Raw genomic sequence first — 25,775 nt, 5'->3', positions numbered from 1 at the left:
GATAAAATATTTTTTCTTCAATAAACAACAAAGAAACAAACCTGTGTAGTCTTTCCAGACCCAGTTTCTCCCACAATCAAAACTACTTTATTTTCCTTAATTATTTTAACAATTTCTTCTTGTTTCTCAAACACTGGCAGAGACTGCCTAAAAGAATCAAATTCAGATTCTCCTCGTTTCACTGGAATCTGAGGTATGCCATTGTTGAGTCGACCACTTGTCTTGCTCATTTCCCGGTTTTCTTTGAAAATGAATAAAAGAAAAAAATGTATGATCAACATTTTAGAAAGTGTTAAAAATAAGTAATTTCTAATATAATTTCACTCAAGTGTTTCCTCTCTATTCAGTCTACTTAAACTTAGCATGCAATGCCTCAATTGCTGTACTCCTACACTTAATATTCTTAGAAAACATATTACAAATTTCAGTATCAGTTTGAAAGCAAATTTCTCAAAAGTATTTCTGCTGTATAATGTTTGCAAATGAACAAAAATCAATCATTCAGTAACCATTAAAAATAAACACGATTTGATATCCTAAAATGATTTTCAGGCTTATTTCTATCAGTAATGACACAGAAAATTAAAATTTTATAGTAGGAAACAATGCACTTTATTTATAAAGTCTGTTACATACAATGCAAAAACACATTATAAAAAAGAAAAATGCTGTATGTTTAAGTTAAACATGTAAGATTATGTGATCAAATAGAATAAAATGGGTAAATATAAGGTCTTAATGCTTAACGAATTTTCTAATTCAGCATTTTAGCCAACATTAAACTTAACTAAACAGAGGCATGATGTGTTTTACAGTCTTCACATAAGTCAAAATACTTTCGTGTGTGTATTTAAAACTTAAATTCCTTGATAGCTAGGACCATGTGCTTTCTGTACTATGTAAACCTACTCCAATAGACAGTAAACCTACTCCAATAGACAGCGGAAATCATGTAAATTCTGTCACTTCAGGTAATAAATAATTTTCTCACTAGGGAAGTTATTTTTTCAAATAGGGAAATTACAACTTCATTTTACAACCTAAATTTATTATTTACCTACTTTTCAGCAAGTTAATGTACTGAAGACTCTGTCTTGTCTCTTACCAGAAGCTAAAGCCCCATTTCCAAAACTCAATTCATTAGTGTGTTATGGCAGCATAATACAGGAAAATCTAGACCTTGGAGTCAAACCCCAGTTCTATAGTTTACTGACTGGTTGAGTGGCCTTGAACAAATTATTCAACTTCTCTGAAGCCCAGATTCTTCACTTATAAAATAGGGGAAATTCTTACCTTGCAAGGCTTGCAATGAGGCACTATATAGAGTTTAGTACACTGCCTAGCTCACAATAACTGCTCAATAAATGGTAGCTATTAACATGACACTTTAAAAAAAAAAAAAACTTGTCTAACTTCATGACATGCCTAACACTGCATTTCATTCCAAAATTTTCACAAGTGTTAATCATTTCTAACAAGCTATTCAAATTGGGAAATCTTTCTTCATCTTAGTTTTTAAAAATAAATTTAAAATGGAAGAACAGTTATCAAATAATAAGATAAACACGAAGCTCCCCAGAAAATACATACCAGCTTCAACTGCAAACACATTTCCTCTTTCTGTCTTAGGCAGAAGTTCAGTACGCTCTTTATTGGTGACAGGAAATCTCTGAATTAGGCTCCTAACAGCATGTTTTGTATTATGAGTCAAATTACAGGTCATCATTGCATGAGCTGTTTCTGATCCATCTTTCTTCTTCACAGTTAGGTATCTATTTGCTCCCTTTCTGAATATTAATAAAAATCATTTATTTACTATATGTAGTCAATTTGTTCACATATGATGTATGCCTACTTAGAAAACACATCTCAAGCAAAACATTGAAAAAAATAAAAATGCTTTGGGAGAAGATGCTGAAAATCCTAAAAAATTCAATTAAAGAGGGATGTGGTACTAAAGTAGCCACAAGACCATTCTCAATTAAAATTTCCAAATACTGCAAATCCAATTTTAAATCAGCAAAAATGGCTTACTTACCCAAAAGTGTTAAAGTTTGCCTTAGCAGATTTTATGGTGTATGAAACATCAACAGTTAATACATGCTGGGAAGCATACAGAGGGAGAAAAACCAATCGGAACAACAGAATCTAAAAATGATGTTAAAAATTCATGGTTCACTCTCCAGACTAATATATCCCACTGAATGTTTCCACAGTATGTTGGTAATGTCACACTCCCACGAAAACCTGTTAAGAGACCAAGTTTAGTGGCTGGGCCAAAAAAGCATAAATCAGCATTACTGATGAGTATTTTCAGATGTATATTTGAGGAAAAATTTTTTTTCAAAGCTTCTGGCTCTAGTCTTCAAATATAAGGTAATGATGATTTATAACTGTTCTCAAATTATTTGATGTAGGTATATTTGTTTCTTCAACTGGTCCAGGACTAACCATGCTAATTAAACACACAGGAAGTTTTCAAATGTGTTTTGAATGATGTAATAATACATGTCTATAATATAGTTCAAAGTAATACTGGTAAAGATCTCAGGCTCTGAAAGGTTTGAATCCCAGCTGTGGGACCATCAGCGTATTATTTAATAGCTAGCCTAAGATAATAATAATATCTGTCTCAAAAGACTATTAATATCATTAAATAAGATAATGCATGTAAAGGGCAGTATCTGTTACAGAGTAAGCACTAAATAAATGAAAGCTATTATTATAATTATATTTATACTGAGGGAAAAACAGCATTTCTTGAATTTTAAAAAATTTACCCAACATATTTGATAAAATGCTTTACCATTTGTTAATGTCACTCTCATATTATAGAAATAAGCAACATAGCCACAAATACAATGAAAATTACATGTATAATTTTCTTAATTTTCATTAAAGTTTTTCAACAACATCGTCACTGTAAGAATGATGTAAAACTGGGGATTAACCTCTCCACTTTTAGCTACCGTGTTTCCCCAAAAATGAGACCTAGTCGGACAATCAGCTCTAATGCGTCTTTGGAGCAAAAATTAATATAAGACTAGGTCTTATTATATTATACCTGGTATATTATGTTTATATTATATTATATTATATTATATTATATTATATTATATTATATTATATTATATCATATTATACTATACTATATTACATTATGTTACATTATCTTAGACCTGGTCTTATAGTAAAATAAGACTGGATCTTATATTAATTTTTGCTCCAAAAGACTCATTAGAGCTGATTGTCTGGCTAGGTCTTATTTTCGGGGAAACATGGTATCTAAGCCTTCCAAGTGAGGCTTTCAATTTACCAAGATTTTTAATTTCTGGAATGCTTTCTATGCTGTTATCTACTCCTGAACAAGTGCTTAGTGATGCTTAAATGATGGCATAAAAATGAAATAATTAAATTTAACCTGATCTAGAAATTTTAGTTATTTCCATGGTAAATTAGAATTATTGGATTCTATAGATAGTTTCTGTACTAGATTCTTTTCCCATGTACCTTTCTGAAACTTCAGCACAGTTGCTATAGACTCAATCATTCATTCCCCTTCTGTGCCATTTACTTCATAAAATTTTAACTACAGAAAGCAGGAAGTATACTGAAACAAGCACTAGAGCAAAAGTTAGGAGGCTTGTGTTCAGCTAGTAATAATCTTTCAACTAACTATCTATATGATCAAAAATAAATCACTGTACTTCTCTGATACTGCAAACTATTTAATTTTAAAATCTCTATCAATATTTCTATCAGCTCCAAGATGCTTTGATTTTCTTAAACATCATCTCAGAAAAGTTTTGCTAATTTTCTTTTACTTTTTCATTCAAACATTCATCAAATTATTGAGCACCTACTGTCTGCCAGGCATGAGGCTAGAAGCTGGGATTACGAAGATGAGTAAAATACATTCTTTCCACAACAAGTTAACAACTAAAATAATGAGTCAGACTGAAATTTTCCTAATAAAAATGCCTAATAATAATATATAGCATTTATGTATAAAAATAATTTTATAAAATTATTTATATACTGGGGATGCCAAAAAAATGTATACATATGACTTATATTCATCTTTTGTTATCGGTATATATTATTACAATTTTAATATAGTTTTTTCCTCCCTTAAAATGTATATACATATTTTTGCACCCCTGTACATAAATATATGCACACACATATACATAAAAATTTATGTATATAAATTGCCTACTAACCAAAAGCAAGGGAGGCAGTAACTTAGCCATTACCATTTAAAATTTACTGAATTCAGTTTGAACACAGATGGTGGAGTAGAAAGATAACATCAACTTGATAGTTTCAATATTTTAGTAAGATTCTACTGTGGCTATTCGTGCTTGTTCCTAGCACATTCAGCACCACAGTAACACTGATATATAATAAAAAGATTAGTGAAATTTTTGCTAAAATATTCACCTTTTTGATGTGAGGATGGAAACATTCAATACTATAGAGATTTTTCCTATTGTGTAATTTAACACATTGCGATCGCTTCATTATGCTTTCATTCCAAAGTAACTGACACTGTTTTGATGAAAATTACTATAAGAGGCTCCTTTACAAAGCAAAATTAACTAGAAACTAGCTGCAAATTGTGGATGAGATGCTAGATATCTGCAGTTCACATGACCTTTTTAAAATAAAATACAAGCCTCATATGCAATTTCTAAGTATAAAAATAAATGTACTAAAACTACAGTAAGAACATCATAACATCTAACTTTAAAGGGTAAACATAATCAATACACACTACAATAACATTCTGGCATCTCAAAGTCTTCTTCCTTTTAGAAAAATAATATAACTAATCAAATTTGATGCAGTTTTAATATTTAGCCATTTACACAGCATGTTACTGAATATTTAGCTCAAATATAACCATATGCATCACTATTCCCCACTTTCCAAATCTGTAAACAGTTTAAAAGATGATCTAAAGAGCCAAAATCTGAAATGACTACTTAAAAAGCTCACAGCCACCAAAGAGCTAATGTCTCTAAAAAAAAAAACAAAAACAAAAACAAACAAACAAAAAAAATACACACATTCATTTGATGCTAGTAAATGCTTAATTTCATATCTCCTTAATTTATACTTCTGTTAGGCAGATAGATGGAAAGTTCTAACTCCAAACCATTCTCTCTCCAATACTATAATAAGGAATTGCAAGTTTATGAAAATTTGCATATTAATTTGTACTTTTTTATGATTCCCTAGAAATTAATAAACCAATTGTCACTAAGCACAGTTGCTTTCATGTCATGGACACTATGTTTGTGGTAAACTTGTTCTTTCTCTGACTTCTCACAACTCCCAAGCCGTTCCTATGAACTCACTGTGAACACCAAAAGTTAATGTTCAAATTTTGGCTCTGCCACTTGCTAGCTGCGTGATCTTGAGAAAATAACCTCTCCAAACTTGAATTGCTTCATCTGTTACACAGGTACCAGATGTTGGTAAGAGCCTACCAGGTAAGATTATTGTGAGGATTAAATGATAATCTACTTAAAGCACCTAGCACACGCCTGTCACACAAGAGTCCTTAAAAAATGTTAGCTTCTGTTATTATTATTATTGGACACTGTAAGCTTTTTCTTTTCATGGGTGTCCAAAAATTCACTATAAATGTTCATCACTTTTAACCCATTTTTTCCTATTTTAGCTAGGGGTAGATAAAGGGAGTGCAGTATGCAACCTTCCAAGGCAAAAAGGCAAGGGAGGCAGTAACCCAAGCCTGAAAAGGGGGCTTTCCTGTAGGGTAGAGACTCCTGGTCAGGGTGAGTTGATCACTTGGATACCTACTAAGCAGTGACTTCAGCCATCAAGATAAGAAACCTATACTTGGAAAACTTTTTCATATATTTTATATTTTCTCTTCCACAAGTTTTTAACAAAACTTATTTTGTAACTTTCATTTTGTCTAACTTCGCCTAAGAATAAAAAAGATATTTTGTTATGTTCATGAACAAGTCTAAGACTCAAAAAAGTGAACTCTTAAAACCAAAACACAGTTTTGAGGAAACACATTTGAGGAAATAGAAAACAAATTCTAAGGAGGTGAAATTTTTGGTATGGGAAAACTTGACTAGAATACCAAAAAAACTTTAGGATATACTTAAAGAACACAAAACGGGGATGTTATTCCAACAAAAGTATTTTCACCAACAGATGAGCAATAATAAAAAATAATCAATTGTAAAGTAAATTAAACTCTTTAGGAGGAGATGAAAAACAAAATCTAACACACATGGCTTCATTTTGAAAAAAGGGAGATAAAAAAAGAGAAAGAGATCAGGAAAAAAAATCACACAATGTGATATATAGATGATGTATTAGTATTACAGAATTGTACACTTAAAGCCTATGTAATTTTCCTAACCATTGTCACCCCAATAAATATTAATCTTAAAAAAAGAAAAGAAAAAAATATCATAAATTATCACCCAGTAAGCCTAGAATCTATTTTTTTAAAACCTTGGGAGAAACTCAAAATAAACTACAGAATCACAGAATCTTAACTAAAATAAAGAGGTTAACTCCTTCATATTTTGGATTTACGGAAACAGGCTTTTAAAGCATAAGAGAAATGACCAAAGCTAGAGAAGGAGGGAGTAGAATCAAAGTTTCCTGCCCTTTCTTCCACACATCCAGGTTCTCTCTCAAACATGTATTAAGGAACCATAATATCATGCACAAAATAAAAACAGCAGAAAAACTAACTTGCTAAATTAATGAAGTTAATGCTAGGGGATTGAAAAAAATCTTTACTCAAGAGTGAACAGAAAAACCCGTGAAACATAAGTCAGGTACAAATTCTCACATAAATGGAAAGAAATCATTTAAGGAGTATATTCAAATGATTTAGTTATTTATACATGTGAAAAGAAAAAATGCATTAGAAAATCACAAAGACCTCTAGACAAATATTGTACTAAGTTTGCTTGAAGATATAAAGGGGAGGAAAAGAGATAGAAAATTTCCTAAGAGGTATTGTGGAACACTAGCTATTGGTATTCAGGACTGGATAAGTAGGCAGGATTGCCTTGCTTCCCTTAGCATCTCTTTCCTTTTTCCTCCATCTCTTCAATGTTTTCTCATTCCCCTTTTTGTCCTGATAACTTCTTTTGTGCTCTCCCCTTACCCACATTTCTCCATTCTGGACCATCCCTTAAACAATCATGCATTGAACAGAAGCACAGGTAATCCATTATAATAAACTGCTTTTCTGAGAGTAATTCCTAATTGTCATTTCTAAGTCAATTGTTCAGAATTCAAAAACCCCATTTAACCACAGAAATGATACAGCTGCAGAACGTGCATTTATAACTTATGTTTTCTAGTGCAAACCCACAACTTCTTATCTGCAACACTTAAACCCAAAAAGCTCTGAAAGATTTTTACAAGTTTGCAGCAATTTCAATTAGCAGCAAAGACAGATTAAATTGACATGAGACTATTTCTAGTCTTTATTTATCTTAGTGTGAATATTCATATTTTCCAGTAGAAATATCAATGCGATTAAAGGTGATACCTATACCTTATTAGGGGTATTACATATTGCAAATATACCCTAATAACTTTCTAAAATCTCAAAACACATTTGGTCCAGGATTATAACCGTATACTCTATTTTTAAGTGCAGTACCTTTCCTATCCAGAGGACTACAATATGTGCATGCTCAGCAACCTAACCACTGTTCCAACACTGGACTCAGTGATGTTCAAAATGCACATTCACTTAAGTTAAATCCTCTGTCAGGAATGTATGGCTGTCACCATTCATATGTAAGACATTCCTATATCAGACACTTTCATTTAGAACGTCCTTGGTATTTATTTATTAATATGTTTACTTAACAAAGTATTGTTTTCCTTCCTCTTAATATAAAAACTAGTAAGCTGAAATTTTATATTTTCCCCCTTTCCCAGTGATTCCCAACCAGGGGCAATGTTGCTCCCCAGGGAACATTTTGGCAATGTCTAGAGGCATTTTTGGTTGTCACAACTGGGGGTGAAGATGTTACTGGCATCTCTAGGGGTAAAGGACTGGTCTGCTACTAAACATCCTACAGTGCACAAAGCAGCCCTCCACAGTAAGGACTTATCCAGTCCAAACATCAGTAGCATAAATACTCAGAAACCCCGCTATATCCTACCATCTTTAGTCCCAAAATGAAATCGTTCCACAGAATTTCAGAGTTCTTCAATTTGGATGGCTCAAATTAGCTTTCTCCACTATGGATCAGTGACTCTCAAAATATAAGTACTGTTTCCCCCAGTTCCATTTTATTGAATCATTTCTAATCATCAGATTCTTGAGTTGGTAAGAAACAAAACAACGAGCATGTGTTCTAAAGCTTATCATTACAGTACAGTGACATTAAAAGAGAAGTCTGTAAATAATTACACTTATTTTCTTTAGTTCATTCATTCTTTTAAAAAAAAAAGAGATTGATTTAGTTCCTATGAAAAAAGAAAATATTGTTCTCAAGCAAGCAACTTCAACTTTTCAGCTATTTTTTTCTTACATCTTAAAACTTAATTTTTTTTCTTTCTTTTGCCCCTGGGGTAAAAGGAAAGAGCTGAGTTTGGTATAAACATGAATCACTTTATCTATATACAATATAATTAAGGATGTGAATCTAAAACAGTAATAATTATTTAAATTGTAGTCCAAAACATTTCTCTTTTTTTGGTAAATAATTTTTTAAAAAATAAGAAAAGTTATCAGCTTACCCTTTACTTTTAGAGACCAAACCAAGAGACTGACTCAATCGATGAATAAAGGCTCTTTCAGTACTAGTCAAAGAAGAAGGAAATTCCATTTCTATAAGAAAAAAAACACAAAGTACCATTCGGGGATAGGCAATTTTCTTTGAAGGTGCTTCAAGATGCATACATAGATATGTGGAAAAAACCGTATAAACATATAATCAATTTATTATCATATTTTATGTAAAAAGTAGACAGTAATTCAAAAACTACCGAATGTCTACTGGAGTTATATTAATAAAAATTAAACCTAAAGGACTCTAGAGTGATAAAGGACTCTAATATTCACCAAAGATCACTCTTATTATTTCTGCTAGAATATCGAGTTGGTGTGACGACTAATGAACATATTTTATTCTTTTAACTTAGCTCTTACTTACTTAACAAAATGTTTATTTCCTTCCATAATGAGATATAGTCAAGCACTATGAATGCTCAACATCAAATTCTACTCTTTATCTTCAAAACTGTACAGACTTCATATTTCACTATCTCAGACTACATTTGTTGTTCTATATTTTGGAGGCTGTACGTTTGTTGAAAGTAAGTTCAGCATCACTGTCTAGGTCATTCCCAGTTTGGGAGTGGAAGCTTCCAGAGTTAGGCGTCCCCTATGAGGGCCAGCAAATCGGAAGGAGCTCTCAACATACTGTCCTGATGGCCAGAGATGAGCTGCAGGGTCTGCACTGTGTGACCCAGCTTTCTAACCTTCAGGGGTGTGCAAGACGTTTCATATACGGAAACCAGTTTCATTTTTTTAAGTGTTGACCGTGATGCTTATAGGATTGAATACACACTACACATTGCCAGTGCCTTTACTTATCTGATTTCCTTCAGCACTTCTACTCTGGAGCTTAAACATGACTCAGTTAACGCGCATTAAGGGGAAAAAAAAAAAAGTACGGGCTTATCAATATTTAAACACTGTGGCTTTGCAGGAAAACCCTTCCCCGGGGAAAGAAACGCCTCCTGTCGGGGAGCAACCGGACTGTTGCACTTTCTGAAGCCACGCAAGTGGCCGGCAACTCTGCTGATGAGCAGGACGCTGCGCGCTTCTTTACACGCCACGGGCGGGCTAGCAACTGCGGCCCCGGGCCGGGTGCCGACCGAGACGGGCTGAGTGGGCCGGGGGGCCCGCCCAGGTCTTCCCTCCCTCTTCCGAGGCAGCCCCTTCACACGGGGGGGTCAAGGTTTGGCGAGGTGGGGCAGGCGGCGGGGTCCCTGACGGGAACCTCACCTCTCTGGTCCCCATATCGGAAGCGCTCCAAAGCGATATTGACTGCGATCTTCACCTCCTCGTCTATACGAATGTCCTTCAGCCCCTTAGCCCGGCCACCGCCCCCAGGGCCACACTGAGCGGGGCCGCCCCCGCCGCCGCCAGGAGCCGGCGGCCGCGGGGAGACGCCGCTCGGCCTGGACATGGCCCTGAGGCAGTGGTCGCCCCGCGGAGCAGCGGCCAGGCTTGCTGGTTGACGGGCAATGATAGGGGCAGTAGGTCTCTGCGGCCACTGCCGGGACCGGATGTCTCCAGCGGCGGCCTGTGCCGGGCGGGAGTCAGCAGACAGCCTCCCGTTTGTCACAACAGCCGAGAAGGCGCCCTCCGCCGTAAAACCCCGGGCGAGGCGGAGAGAGAGCGTGATGACGTAACGAGGGCCGCCTGCGTTCGTGACCTCAGCGCGTTGGCCGCCCCTCACCTCCTGGCAGCTGCACCGCGCTAGGGAGCCCCCACCAAACTGATCATCCCTGTCTTCTCCTGTCCCCAGCCACCACCCCCCCACCCATGCAACAAGCGGCTTTCGTTCATACGTTTATTCAGTCACTCATTACTTTGTTAAATCCTCCTTCTTTGATTCATTAAGTACGGGTTGCCTTCTACTGTGTGCCCAGCAGGCACTATGATATACATTGGGGAACCAGACATGGTTCATACCCTCTTGGAGTTTACATTCTGGGGTGGGGGAGAGTTGCCAGATTTAGCAAATAAAAATACAAGATGCCCAATTTATTTGAATTTCAGATATTGAATGATTTTTTTAGTAAATATATGTCCCATGCAAGATTTTGGAACACATATAGTAAAAAATTATCTGTTACCTGAAATGCAAATTTAACCGAGAGTCTATCTTATCTGGCAATCCTAAATGGGAATGACAAACAACAAGTAAATGATTAAATGATAGTTATAAGTGCTATATGAGATGATGGAATAGGAAGATGGAATTTGGGTGGAAGATTGAGAATTTTCACTTTCTTGTATACAATTCCAGTAACAAAAACCTAATCCCAGCCACCCTAACTGCTTCCACTCTGGTTTACCTATGATCCATTTTCCAGACAGCAAACAGTGATCTTTTCAAAAATATAAGTCAGGTAGAATGACACTCCTACATATAACTCTCTAATAGGTCCCCACTGCAACTATAAAAAAACCTTAATTCCTTACCGTGACCCTCAAAATCCTGCGGGATCTGCCCTCTGCCTACCCATGAATCTCATCTCTCAGCACTCTCATCCACACTTACAGTGCTCAAACGCACTAATTTCTTTATTTCCCTTGGACACACCAACCTCATTACAGTCAGGGAAACTTTTCAATTGCACAGTTTCCTTCTACACAGGACAATCTTCCTCCCAGTACTTCATACAAGTATGGATGGATGCCTCTTTCTCATCAGTTAAGGAAGGATACCATCCCTTAGCTGGACAGACTCTCACATCAATCAGTTATCATTTACCACTGTTTAAAATTATTTTGTTTATTTATTATTTGTTCTTCCCATTAGAATATAAGCTCCTTAAGAGCAGGAACCTTGTTTATCTTGCCACTGTTCAATCAGCAGCTAGAACTGAATAGACACACAACAAATATTTATTGGTTGGCCATATTTTAAAATTTGGAATTAGGTTTGGTTGTCTCTGGACCTTTTAAGAACTTTCTTCTGTTTCCTTGAGCTCTTAATTTCTTCCCAATGTTGGCTACTAGAAAGAGTTCTGGATAAGCAGAAATAAGTCCTATATTCTGGTCCTTTCATGGTTACCAATAAATTGTGTAAACATTTCCTACTAGCTAGATCTCTGTATATGCTAATCTCCTTAGCTGTGCAATAATGCCTGCCATTTATTAAGTGCCCAGAGGCACTGTCTGTTTTCCCAATCCTCATAAAACCATATGAAGTAGTTATATTACCTCATGATATAAATGCGAAAACAGGCTGGATGAGATTAAAACGGGTCCAAGATCAACCCACTAACAATTAGAGATGAAAACCAGGCCCAGCGGATCATGAAGCCTAGCTTCATTACACAATAAAACCTAGATAGAGATAATATCTGGATGTACCAAACACTATATTGTAACAAGACTAAAAACATTTGACATGGGGTCAGCAGCCACATACTGCTTTCAATCTCACTTCGTAACTTCTTAGTTCCACCATTTATTGGCTCCAAGATTTATGAGTTTTGTGGCTGACTACTTACTTTGTCTCCTGAGCATCAGGTTTCCTATCTGTAAGTGGGTGTATTTAATACTCATTTTATAGAATTGTTGGAAATATATAAATATCAAGCATTGATTTAATGTGCTTCTTTCCTTCTTCCCTTTCTTTTTGGATAAATGCCTAAATGTTTGTATTCCTAATGCCTAATGTTTGTTAAACATGTTTGTTAAAGTAAAAGAGAATACTTGCCTGAAGTTACATAGGAGTAAATTATAAGGTTAATCAGATTGTATATTATTTAACATTTTTGCATACCCCTGGAAATTTCTGGGTTCTTAGGGTAAAACAATTCTACCTTTTACAAGTGCTTCAGAGAAAAATTAAAATAGGGAAGATACGGAATTATTTCAAGTTATCTTTAGTGTCAGATAGACCTAAGCTTTAATCTTTGTTTTTACCACTTTGTAGTTGTGTGGCCTTGTACAATAATTTAACCTCTCTATGCTTTAATTTCTCCATCTGTAAAATGTGTATGATCAAACACCTATATCACAGTATTATCATGGGGATTAAATTAGATTATAGTGCCTTTATGCAGATAAAGTACTTAGCACAATTACTGTTTCATCTTTAGCATTCAGTACTAATTAGATGCTTTTGACTTCAAGTAACAGAAAACCAAGGAAAAAGCGTCCAAAATATGGACAATTTATCATCTTATATAGCAAGAAGTCTAGGGGTAGCATGGTAGCATAGTTGATTGTTTTAATATTGTACACCAATGCCCTCACTCGTCCAGAATCTGTCCAGCTACCACTCTGCCGTCCTTTAAATGTTTGCCAGTCCCCTCTTAGTGGCAGCTCCAAGCAAGCACATCATCACACAGCACCAGAAAAAGGCAAGAAAGGTAAGTGCCCCTTGCCTGATGCCCCATTTTAAGAGAGAAAAACTTTCCCAGAAGTCCCAGAAACAGACATCGTTATATATTCTAGCCAAAACATGGATAACTCATTAACCGGTAAAAAGGAATGGGATTACCATGAAAGGTCTGGTCTTTCCTAAAGCATACGGTAACCTAGAATAGGGTGAACAAAACTGGAGTTCTTCTAGCAAGTAATAAGAATAGGCAACCAAGGATATTATAGTAGTAAACAGTGATGTTCACCAAATATTTCTGGTATTCTTCCTTCCAGGTATGTGACAGAAATGTTCTTCTTGGCCCCTTTATAGTTGGATGGGAATACATGAGTAGTTCCAACTAAAGAGTAGTGAGTTTATGTGATATATTTATTTTACTGTCATGTTGACCTCACTTTTCACTATAATTAGCTACAAATAACTATCAAAATATGCATAAGAAAGAAAGTGAATTATTATAATTGATTTTAAAAACTAAAATGAAAGACCTAAATAAATGCAAACATATACGGTGTTTATGGAGAACCAATAGTATTATCAATTCTCTTCACATTGGTCTATAAGTTCAACACAATCCTAATCAAAATCCCAGCACAATTTTTTCTAAAAAATTAATAAGCTGATGCTTCATATAGAAATGCACTAGAATAGCCAAAACAACCTTGAAATAGAAAAAAAGTTTGAGGACTAACACTGCCTGATTTAAAGACATATTATAAAGCTAAATTCAACAAGACAGTGTGGTATTGACATAAAGGTAAACAAATAGATCACTGGAACAGAATAGAGAATACAGAAATACACCCACATATATTTGGAAAACTTATTTTCAACAAAGGTAAAAAAAAATAATCAATAAAGAAAAGACAGCCTTTTCAACAAATGGTGCTGGAACAATTGAATGCACAGATGCAAATAAAAATTTTAAAACTCCAAACCTTACCTCACCCCATATACAAAAATTAACTCAAAATGGATATAAATATAAATATTTATTAAAAATATTACCTAAATATAAGAGCTGAAACTATAAAACTTGTTAGAAAAAAGCATAATAGAAAATCTTTGTCACCTTGGGTTCAACAAAGATTTTTTTAGATATAAAACCAAAAGTACAAACCATAAAATAAAATAATTGATCAAAGTTAAAAACTTTTGCTCTTTGAAAGACATTGGTAAAAGAATGAAAAGATAAAGCACAGACTGAGAGAAAAAAATTGCAAATTACATATCTGATAAAAGACATGTCCTGAATATGTAAATAACTCTCAAACTCTGTAATAAGAAAACAACCCAATTAAATACACAAAGAGATACCATGACATACGTATTAGAATATCTAAAATTAACTGATTTTACCAAGTATTGGAGAGGAAGTAGAGAAACTGTAATTTTCATACATTATTGATGGGAAAGAAACCACTTTGGAAAAGACTTTAACAGTTTCTTTAAAAAAGTAAAACAGTTATCGTAAAATCCAGCTATTCTATTTCTAGGTATTCACCCAAGGAAAAAGGAAGCATATGTCCATACAAAAACTAGGACACAAATGTTCATAACAGCTATGTGTGTAATAGGCAAAGAATCCAATTGTCCATCACCAGGTGAATGGATAAACAAATGGTGATCTATGCATACAATGGAATACTAATCAACTATAAAAAGAATGAATTCTTGTTACGCATAGCAACATGGATGAAACTCAAAATAATTAAGCTGAATGTAAGAAATCAGACAAAAGGGTACATACTACATAATTCCATTTATGTAAAACTCTAGAAAGTGTAAACTAATCTATAGTGACAGAAAAAGATTGAGTGGTTGCCTAGGGATAGGCTGGAGAGAAAAGGATTTCCAAGGGGCATGAGGAAACTTTTGGGGATGACAGACATGTTCATTACCTTATTTTGGTGATGGTTTCACATTTGTACACACATATTAAAACTTTTAAAATTGTACACGATGAAGGTGTGCAATTGTATTTCAATTATACCTTGATACATTTGTTTTTTAAAATAACCTACAAGACCATGAGTCTATTAGATTTTTTCTACATCATATCATGAGGGATAGATATTTTTCTTTTCCTCCTTTATAAATATTATTCTGGGATCTCCGGATAGACAGTTATTACGTAATATTTGATGTTTTAAATTGAAATGTAATTCCAGCTCAATTGGCATGATCAAATATTCTGTATTAATTAAATATTCTGTTATACATGGTATTAATTAACAGGTTTGTTTAGCTCAGATAATTAATTTATCTAAAGTAAATATGTCTTATTTTGCACAAGAAAATATCAGAGAAACAGTTATGCTAAAAGGGGAGAGTAGAATATCATAATTCCCAGAAGATGCATTACAAACTTTATAAGGCATCAGAAGGTAAGCCACAGAAAACAATCGTCTTTTTCACTGAAGCAGAAAAGACCATACAAAGCCCAGTACATCTATAGCAAATTTGAATTTGCAACTCAATATCAAAGAGTAATTGTTATATCATCCCACCATGTTAGTAAGTCACTTAATTAGAGGGCTGAACATGAGGTTATAGAGTTACAAATAATGATAACTTGGAAACTAAAAACCAAAAATCCCAACCTAACAAACTGGCATACATATATAAATACTCACATATTTATTTGTCTTAAAGACTAAAGTGAAAAAATACGTCCCAAAGTGAAACTTTAAATCTAAATCTATTTATTACATTTAACTTTCGGTGTTTTCTCATTGACTTTATCATTTACGTATCAAAATATTTCCCAATAATAATAATAAAATTGTGCTCAGCTCTGATTAGAAAATATGATGTAATTGGAAGAAATCTAGCCGCTTCTTAGTTTTTACATTTAGAACTCTAGATTAGTATTTCTCCCAAATTTTCACCTTCTGGAACACATAGAAAATAACAATATTTCCAGGGAACCCTGGGTATGGCAAGGAATGCAAGTGCTCATAAATATTCATGTTTCTTCTCTTCTTTCTAAGTCCAATACTAGACTGCATTTTTCCCATATTCCCCTATGTTTCTGCCCTATTTTTGCCTTGAAATGGTGAAGCCATATGGGTAAGCTCTGGCCAGTGGAATGTGGACACAAGTGATTTACATTACTGCTCCTGTGATTTGCCCTTTCCTCTGGTCTGTAGCCAGATGTTGGGGGAATTACAAATAAGGAAAGAGGGAAAGCCAAAATGAGATCTTTGCTGTTGAGTTGGAATTAGCAGTGTATGTGTGAAATCATGGCTTTTAATATATATGTACAGCTGGATAGAGAAATAAAAATAAATGTGTACATATATACTTACGAGTATAAATACTGAGAGGACCTAGAAGCAATGACAACCCCAATATCATTAATTATACCTAGCACGCAGATCCTAGTTTCTAAATTCCATTCTCCAGTAAAGGAAACCAGGACTCCCTATAGAAAAGGTTGACTCAGAGGCTGGGACAGGACAAAAACAAGATGAGCCTGAAAAATCTTGATATGTCAGAAAGTAAGGAACTGCTCAAAACAGGACACAAGTTTATCAAAACAACACAGGAGCCAATCTCAATACACTCCTTCCTGAGAGCTAATGCTGGCACAATCATAAAATAATGATAGTATTGGTTTATAACTCATAGAATAAAATACACATCCATGAGTCCACAGTGATATTAATAAATAAATAAATGAATAAATAAATGAGGGAAAGGACAGCTCTTCTTTACAGAAGGATTCTAATTATAAATGGTGTTGGGAAAACTGGAGAGCCACGTGCAAAAGAATGAAACTGGACCACTATCTTACACCATACACAAAAATCAACTCAAAATGGATTAAAGATTTGAACATAAGACCTGAAACTATAAAAAACCTAAAATAAAATATAGAGAGTAAGCTCCTTTTTATTGGAATTGACAATGATTTTTTTGGGATTTGACACCAAAAGCAAAGGCAACAAAAGCAAAAATAAACAAGTGGGACTACATCCAACTAAAAATTCTGCTCTGCAAAGGAAACAAAATGAAAAGGCAACCTATGGAATGAGAGAAAATATTTGCAAACCACATATCTCATGAGAGGTTAATATCTAAAATATATAGCAACTCATATGACTCAATAGCAAAAAAAATCAAATAACTCAATTAGGAAATAGGGAAAGGACATAAATAGACATTTTTCCAAAGAAGACATAAAAATGGCTAATAGGCACATGAGTGGTGGGAATGTAAATTGGTACCAGCCGCTATGAAAAACAGTATAGAGTTTTCTCAAGAAATTAAAAGTAGAACTACCATGTGATCCAGCAATCCCACTTCTGGGTATATATCCAAAGGAAACAAAACCATTATCTCAAAGAAATATCTGTACTCCCATGTTTATTACAGCATTATTCAAAATAGCCAAGGTTTGAAAACAACTTAAGTGTCCATTGACAAATAAATGGATCAAGAAAAATCAGGTACATAAGCAACGGAATATTATTCACCCTTTAAAAAGAGGGAAATCCTATCATTTGCGAGCGACCACTTGGAGGACATTATGCCAAGTAAAATAAGCCAGACAGAGAAAGATAAATACTGCATGGTAGCATATGTGAAAAGTAAAAGAAAAAAAAAGTCAAACTCATTGAACATTGAAACAGAGAGCAGAAAAGTGGTTGCTAAGGGCTGGGGGTAAGAGAAATAGGGAGACTTATGGGAGGAACAAGTCATGTACTAACATGTCAATGAGTTACTAAAAAGGATCTCAAGCCCTGCTTTTCCAGAGGAGAATAAAACAAAACCTCCAATGGTTTGGGAAATCCTAGAACAGAATGACATGTGCGCAGCCCAAGGAAAGAATGGTGGTGTGGTGTGTCTAGGTAGGTAGGGTCAGTGTGGTGTAGAGCAGTAGAGGATTCCTGATGCCCAAGAAGTGTCCAGAATTGGCAGATATACACCAGACCTGAAGGTATCTTGTGACTAGGAACAAGCAACGAAGTACTCAGAAGTGACCTACATTGTTTGACAACCAAGGATCAGAAAACCCTTTCCACACTTCTGATGCCTCGACACCACTTAAGTCCTCCAGAATTTGCAAGCAAGCCTCAGAGTGGACTAGCATGTCCCCAAATGACAGAGATTAAGTTAATTACAGAGAAATTAAGTCCTGCATATCTTAATTTGTAGAATGAAATTTATCCCCACTACCTGAGGCTTAAGTAATTGTAAAATTTCTTCCAGATCTATCATTTGTTACATACGTAATTATATATATTACATATATATTAGAATTATATATATAATATATAATATACATAATATATATAATTCGTAATTATATATATATATTCGAAAATGCTTATTTTGCTAATGCGCTGTGAATGTCTACATAACAGTTTTAAATGTATATTAATAGGTTAGCCACAAGGTGGTACTAGAAAGCTATCCTTTGCTCTAAGTCCTCCGTCTTGAATGCCCTTGATTTTAACATACTGCCTAACTACTGTAATAACAGCAGTAATCATAGTAAAGGTTGAGATAGCAGCAGTTGGGTTCATGTGAGCCAATGCCTATATTTAAAAATCATAAAAATAGACTCTCTCTAGGGATGCTATAAACTAGTTCATATTCTCCCTCTTTTTCTTACACACCGTATCATCCCGATCATTACCCCAAACATCAAATCCTAGTATAGTCAGCATCCATACAGAAAAAATGTAAATAGACATGGTCTCTTAGGTCTTGGAGTTTAAAATGTAAATGAGTGATTTTACAAGATGTGTCTCAAAAACATCCTTAAACCTGGAACACCCTTAAACCATCCCCCACCAACTAAAGCTCGGTCCCCAAATGTGAACACAATAGGTCAGCTAATGTACTGTGTAACTTATTGAGCCCTGGCTATCTCACGTGGGGGATGACAAAGGAGAGGAGGAAAACCACCCTTTCTAGGCGGTCATGCTGGGGTTTTTGTTTAAATAGATGTAATTTTAAAAAGACACACAATAAAAGAGGAGGAAGAGATTTGGAAACGCTAACAGGGAAGAACTTTCTAAGCAAAGGGGTGATTTAGAAGCACCGTGTCACGACCATGAAGGCCACTCACTGGGAACACGGAGAGACAGTTGAAGGAAACAAGGAAGAAAATAGTGACCTCAGATGATTGATCCAAGTCTAGTCTATTTTCTGGTAGCAGAGGAAATTTATTTTACTGTGAAGTACAACCACTACATGGTTTTAAAGATAGGAGTGATATAAATATGTCAGCTGGCATATATCCTTACAGATTTGTAAGGACATGATGTTGTTAGAATGCCAGTCAAGAGCAGGCTGTAAAAATCAAGTGTAGAAATGATGACACTTTAAAGATTTAGCTGTGATTATAAAAAGAATCAGATGAAAATCTATGAGAAGATGCAGTTGAGTTGAGAGATGAAATGCCCCTAGGTTTCTCCCTTAGGAAACCGTTAAGAAGAACTCAGATATGAAGAGGGAGAGTCTGTCTATTCATGGAGCCCTCTCCTGGGAACTCCCTCCCGAGGCCCTCTGAAGAGAAGAAAACATCAAAAACCTGCTGAAAGAAAAAAGGTTTATCACTGAATATTTAATGTTTCTATTTTATTAAAGAATCGAGTTTTTAAAGCTTAGGCCAAATTTACCCTTACATGTAGTTGAAGAAGGATTAGATACATTTTTCTGTAGCTTGACAGTTTATTTACATCCCACAATATAATGAGTTTATTTTCCCTGTGGCAAACTTAGTACTTTGTAAATATAATTCTTTTTGTCTCTCACTGAAATTTTTCTTTAACGTCTTCACAAGCAAAATCTTGGTAATCACTGAATCTGGGTGATAAGTATATGGGTATCCCTTGTACCATTCTCTTTACTTTGGAGTATTTTGAAAATGTTCACAATTTTTTTAAAAAAATCATTACTAGTGTTTCCAACTCCAACACATATCAAGTTAGTAAACCTATTTCACATGTAGAACAGGGTAAGGAAGAAGTTTGTTTGTTTTTTCTAGAAAATACAATCACGTTGTTTGAATGCATCACCTGAAAGTAGTCAACTTCATCCAAAAGTAATCAACTTCAGCAACAGCACCAGAAGAAAGACCAGCCTGGTGACCTCTGGGAGAGCAATAATGTTTAAAAACGATCTCTTGCCAGATGTTTTAGGGACATGTCTTTCATGGCAAGTTGGCTCTTGGCTAACACTGACAGTGAAGGGGACTGGAAGGAAATTGTGTTAGTCAGCTCAAGCTGCTGTGACAAAATACCACAGACTGTTTGTTTTCTCACAGTGCTAGAGGCTGGAAAGCAAAAAATCAATATCCAGCAGGATCTGCTTCTGGTGAGAGCTCTCTTTCTGGCTTGCAGGCAGCTACCTTCTTGCTGTGTGCCCACACAGCCTTTTATTGTTATGTGAATGTGGAGAGAGAGAGCAAGCTCTTTCACATGTCTTCTTATAAGGGCACTAATACCATCGTGAGGGCACCACCCTCATGACCTCATCTGATCGTCCTTTCCTCCCAAAGGCCCCATCTCCAAACACCATCACATTGGGGGTTAGAGCTTCAACATGAATTTTGGGCACAGGTGTTCAGTTCATAACAGAGACGTAAGGGACTTCAGAGTCATGTGCTAAAATTCACGTGGACTCCAAGTGATTCAAGTCTCCCCAAATATTGTCTAACCTTAATCCCTTCATTATTCCCTCTCCTGTAAGAACTGGTCTGTCACTCAGGGCAGTGAAGCCTAAGAAACACTGGATTTAAATCAGTGCTTTTGTACTCCTCTTTAGCCCCCTCCCCTCCTTCTGCCCACAAGACCGACCTAATGGACTGTTTCTATAAAGTTTTAAGGCAGTGCTGAGTACTGAGTAGTCTTCCAGGAGCATTTCCATTTTAATAAGGGAATCTTAAAGAGAAAGAAACAAATCTCTTTTAGTGTAATTTCAGGAAAAGCTATAGACAGTGAGAAGTTATCAAGCTTGTGGTTCCATCTCATTATGCTCTAAATCACCACATAGAAGTAGTTACTATTCTCTGCTTGTGAAACTCACTCTTGTCAAGAAGTAGGTAATGCATGAGCAGAGGACAATTCTGCCTTACTATAATCAGCCAATGTAATGGATGAGTGAAACTTTAACTATGGCAAATAAATTATGGAATTTTAGAAATGAAAGAAACTGTTGGAATTCAACTGGATCATTTTACAGATGAAGAAATGAAAGTGTAGCGTAGCTGGGTGGATTGTCCAATACTGTAGAGTCACTTGAAGACTCAAGCCTAGAATACCTTTCTACAACACCATTTCACGTCAATGCTCCAATTCTGCCTCATATCATTAGACATCAAGGTCAGCTTCTGGCAGCACAGCCTTACTCTGGATCCGTTAATGAGGAGGTAGATGAGAGGGACCATTTCCTCACCAGCAAGTCTTTAAATTCTTAGCCCTGAGCAAGCAATTCTACAGGATTCATGCTGTGTCGGGCCTCAAAGATTAGTTTATGGATTCCTATTAAAGCAAACCACACATGTTGAATTGCCAGCTGTTGCCACTCCAATTTCTCTCTTCATAATTCACAACATTGGCCATTTTCTAGGTAGGTACAGGTCTTACTGCCTCCTTAATTATCAAAGCACAACTGAAATAACAAGCACACGTCTCTTCTTACCTTCACAGGCTCCTAGGAAGTTAACAGATTTCCTCGAGAAATCTGTGGAGTCAATGGAAAAATGCTGGACTTAATAAATATTTCAGACACAAATCTACCATCCCTGGATTCCTTCCAATTGCCCTGTGTGACTGTGGAAGATAAGCCCTTCCTGGAGAGCTTCACCTGTCTCAACTTCAGGTCTTGGCTTTTGGAAGCAGCTAAGAATGTGGAAATTGTAGCCCATTCATTGCTTCCATGTAGGTTTTAGGTTAGGGATTAATAACAAAGAAGAGTGTTAAAGGCAATCAGAGATATTGTAGAAAATTTCAAACACTAAGTAAACATAATAGTATAACGAATCCCCATGTACCCATCACCCAGCCTCAACAGTCTGCCATTCCTGATCCATCTATACCTCAACACACTTCCCACACTTACTCAATTATTATCGATAAAAAAACCAGAAATTTATTTCTCACAGTTCTGGAAGCCAGAAGTCCAAAATCAAGGTGCCAGCATGGTCTTCTCTGGTGAGGGCCCTCGTCCTGCATCAAAGCTTGTGCCTTCTCACTGAATTCTCACATGGAGGCAGGGGTCTACCATTTTTTAAAGTAAAATGTATATATACTGAAGTGCACAATTTTTAGCTATATAATTTGAAAATGGACACACTTGTGTAACCCACCCCCATCATCTCCTTTTGGGCATGTGTAAAATATGTGAATTGGAAAATAAGAAAACAGTTACATGTTTTTAGCTTCCTTTATTTCCAAGTCCTGAAGCATTGCTATGGATGTTTCTCATTTGGGGAATTCTTCCCTCTGGCCTCAGTCCTCCCATTTCAACACTGTAAAATCAACCATTCCTCCCCCAACTTTGTTACTGACACTGTCTCTGCACATTGGCTCTAGATTTCTGCCTAGCAACTTAGATTTGAGGATTCAAATTAGATTTCCAGTAATTTCTTCATTGGCTCCACCCATCTCAGATAAAAAGTCTGCTTCAACTCCACCAAGAACCCAGCAGCCTATCTCACTCCTGACTGCTTTGTCTGATATGAGAGATAAATGGAGCCATCCAGCATTCTTGGCCCACCCTTGGCACCATCTAGAACTGAGAAGGGACATAGAAGAAAGAGAAATAAAACATGTTCTTCACTGATCACACCAAGTATGATGAAAAGAAGGTGAATGAAATGGAGAGAATTAAGAGACATGCCTCAGGATATTCCTGATAGGAAGGAAGGAAGGAAGGAAGGAAGGAAGGAAGGAAGGAAGGAAGGAAGGAAGGAAGGAAGGAAGGAGGGAAGGAGAAAAAAGAAAAGAAGGGGGACACAAAGGCAGAGTAGATAAATTCTGTGCTTGCCTCCTCCCATGACCACATTAAAATTACAACTCGAGGAGGGCATTTGGCTCAATGGTTAGAACACGGTGCTCATAACACCAAGGTCACACACAGTTTGATTCCCACATGGGCCAGTGAGCCACACCCTCCACAACAAGATTGAAAACAATGATTTGCCTTGGAACTGATGGGTCCTGGAAAAACACATTGTTCCTCAATATTCCCCAATAAAATTTTTTTAAAAAATTACAACTAAATTATAGAACAATCAACCTGAAGACGAGCTGAACAGAAGTCCTACCGTATTTCCCCAAAAATAAGACCGAACTTAACAATCAGCTGTAATGCGTCTTTTAGAGCAAAAAATTAATATAAGACCCAGTCTTATTTTACTGCAATATAAGACCCAATCTTATATAATATAACATAATATAATGTAATGTAATGTAATGTAATAATATTTGCTCCAAAAGACGCATTAGAGCTGATTGTCCGGCTAGGTCTTATTTTCGGGGAAACAGGGTATAACGAAGGGTATAAAAAAGAAGCCATATGGAGACTGGTTGGAGGGGCAGAGATATGAAACAGTCCGTCCCCAAACCTGTATGTGGCAGTTGAGAATCAGGAGGGATATCTCAGCCACACAGGATCCTCTCTGGAGGAGTGAGGGACCCCAGCACCACACCAGGTTCCCCAGCCTAGAGTATAGGTGCCAGGAAAAGGAGCCATGACAATATCTGGCTGTGAAAAACAGTTGGGATTCCCACTGTCCAGGTGAGATGGAAGGCTGCTGGAGACCCAGATGTCCTCTTGAAGGGCCAGCACATAGACTCACTCGCTCACGGGAACTCACCCTGGGTTCTGGTAGAGGGATGGTGACTCAGGAGGCACCAGAGACATACAGGGAGAGACTGAATTGTGCAGCTTCAGGGCGAAGACAGGAGAGATAGTTGCCATCTTCCCTGGGTTGAGCCCTCTCCTGTGTAGCCTAAATGGAGCTGCCATCTTGCCTATGGTGAGCCTTCCCGTCACACGGCCAATCTGAACCTGCATTGGCCTGGTGAACACTGCTCACTCCACCCTAGTGACTCTGGGATTCTGCCTAATCCAGCTCACATACTGCATGAGGCTCTATCAGCAGGAGAGCCTTACAGGAGTTGACAAGTGGCAGCAGTCCTTGGGGTACCCTGGGCTTTTTGCAGAGCTACTGCAGGACAACTACTCATGGCAGGCATCCTTAGTTTGCAGTGTGGCCTCTCCCACATGCCGCCAGGTCCAGCCCTGGAAGCAAACCACTGTGGATCACTCTGTAGCACCTACTAAGTAGTACTGGGCCAATCACAAGCATTAGCTGACCTGAACCTGAAACCTCTCAAAAGTCCCCAGAGCCAACATACCCAGAGGCTGTCTTCAGACCACAACAGAAAACCACCCAATTAGCCCCAAAGGCAGCACACCCAAAAGGTGGCCTCAGCAGGCACCAGAGCCAGCTGGGGAGAATCCTGTTCCTCAGGGTAAGGCCAACCACACAGCAGGCTGTAAGCTGTGGATGTGGCCCAAGTCTACAGCTAGTCAGCCTAAGAGTCAATCTCACCCACCAATGTGCCAACAGCAATCAAGGCTCAACTACAACAAGAAGGCCCACACAACCTACACAAGGGACACTTCTGGAGCACCTGGCACAGGTGAGCAGGGAAACTGTGTCACTGGGCCACACAGGACACCTACTACATAAGGCCAGCTGGCCAAGACTGGAAGACATAGTAGATCTGCCCCAAATGAAAGAACAGGAGAAATCTTCAGGGGGAAAAAAAGGAAACAAAATGGAGACAAGCAACCAAATAGAGTTCAAAACAATGATTTGAAGGATGCTCAAGGAACTTAGTGAGAACTTCAATAAACAGATAGGACAAAAAGGACACAGAAACCATTAAAAACATCCAGTTGAAAGTGAAGAATACAATAACTGAATTGGAGAACGCACTAAAAGGAATCACCAGTAGACTAGATGAAGCAGAGAACTGAATCAGCGATTTGGAAGATAAGGTAGCAGAAAACACCCAATCAGAATAGCAAAAAAAAAGAAGAATCAAAAAAAAAAAAAAAAAAAGGGAAAGAAAAAAGAAAGAAAGAGAAAAAGAAAATTGAAAATAGTTTAAGAGACCTCTGGGACAACATCAAATGTAACATTTGCATCATAGGGGTACCAGAAGGAGAAGAGAGAGAGCAAGAAATTGAAAACCTATTTGAAGAAATCATGATGGAAAACTTCCTTATCCTATTGAAGGAAATAGACATACAGAGAGTCCCAAACAAGATGAACACAAAGAGGCCCTCACCAAGACACATCATAATTAAAATGTCAAAGTTTAAAGACAAAGAGAGAATCTTAAAAGCAGCAGGAGAAAGGCAACTAGTTACTTACAAGGGAGTTCAAATAAGACTGTCAGCTGATTTCTCAACAGAGACTTCGCAGGCCACAAGGGATTGGCATGAAATATTCAAAGTGATTAAAAGTAAGGACATATAACCAAATCTACTCTACCCAGGAAGGCTATCATTTAAAACTGAAGGAGAAATAAAGAACTTCCCAGGCAAGAAAAAGCTAAAGGAGTTTGTCACCACTAAACCAAT

The 25,775-nt window shown here is 36.5% G+C and overlaps 1 protein-coding gene across 2 annotated transcripts in view; it reads right to left on the bottom strand.

Moving 5' to 3' along the window:
* Positions 1–10,412, bottom strand: part of YTHDC2 (YTH N6-methyladenosine RNA binding protein C2) — a 62,396-nt gene extending 51,984 nt beyond the window's left edge. Inside the window, exons 1-4 of one of the 2 annotated variants that reach the window (XM_033111017.1) lie at positions 10,037–10,412; positions 8,764–8,854; positions 1,591–1,787; positions 42–241 (exon numbers count right to left, since the gene is read on the bottom strand). In XM_033111017.1, coding sequence (XP_032966908.1) covers positions 42–241; positions 1,591–1,787; positions 8,764–8,854; positions 10,037–10,220 — 672 coding nt within the window. In that variant the 5' untranslated portion in view covers positions 10,221–10,412. The remainder of the gene's footprint in view (positions 1–41; positions 242–1,590; positions 1,788–8,763; positions 8,855–10,036) is intronic. The other variant, XM_033111018.1, reaches the window with a different exon arrangement.
* Between the last annotated feature and the right edge of the window lie 15,363 nt (positions 10,413–25,775).

This window comes from Rhinolophus ferrumequinum, chromosome 7 (genome assembly GCF_004115265.2).
Source record: "Rhinolophus ferrumequinum isolate MPI-CBG mRhiFer1 chromosome 7, mRhiFer1_v1.p, whole genome shotgun sequence".
Classification (NCBI taxonomy): Eukaryota; Metazoa; Chordata; class Mammalia; order Chiroptera; family Rhinolophidae; genus Rhinolophus; species Rhinolophus ferrumequinum.
The sequence above is the reverse complement of the archived record's forward strand: the minus strand, read 5'-3'. Positions and strand labels throughout refer to the sequence as shown.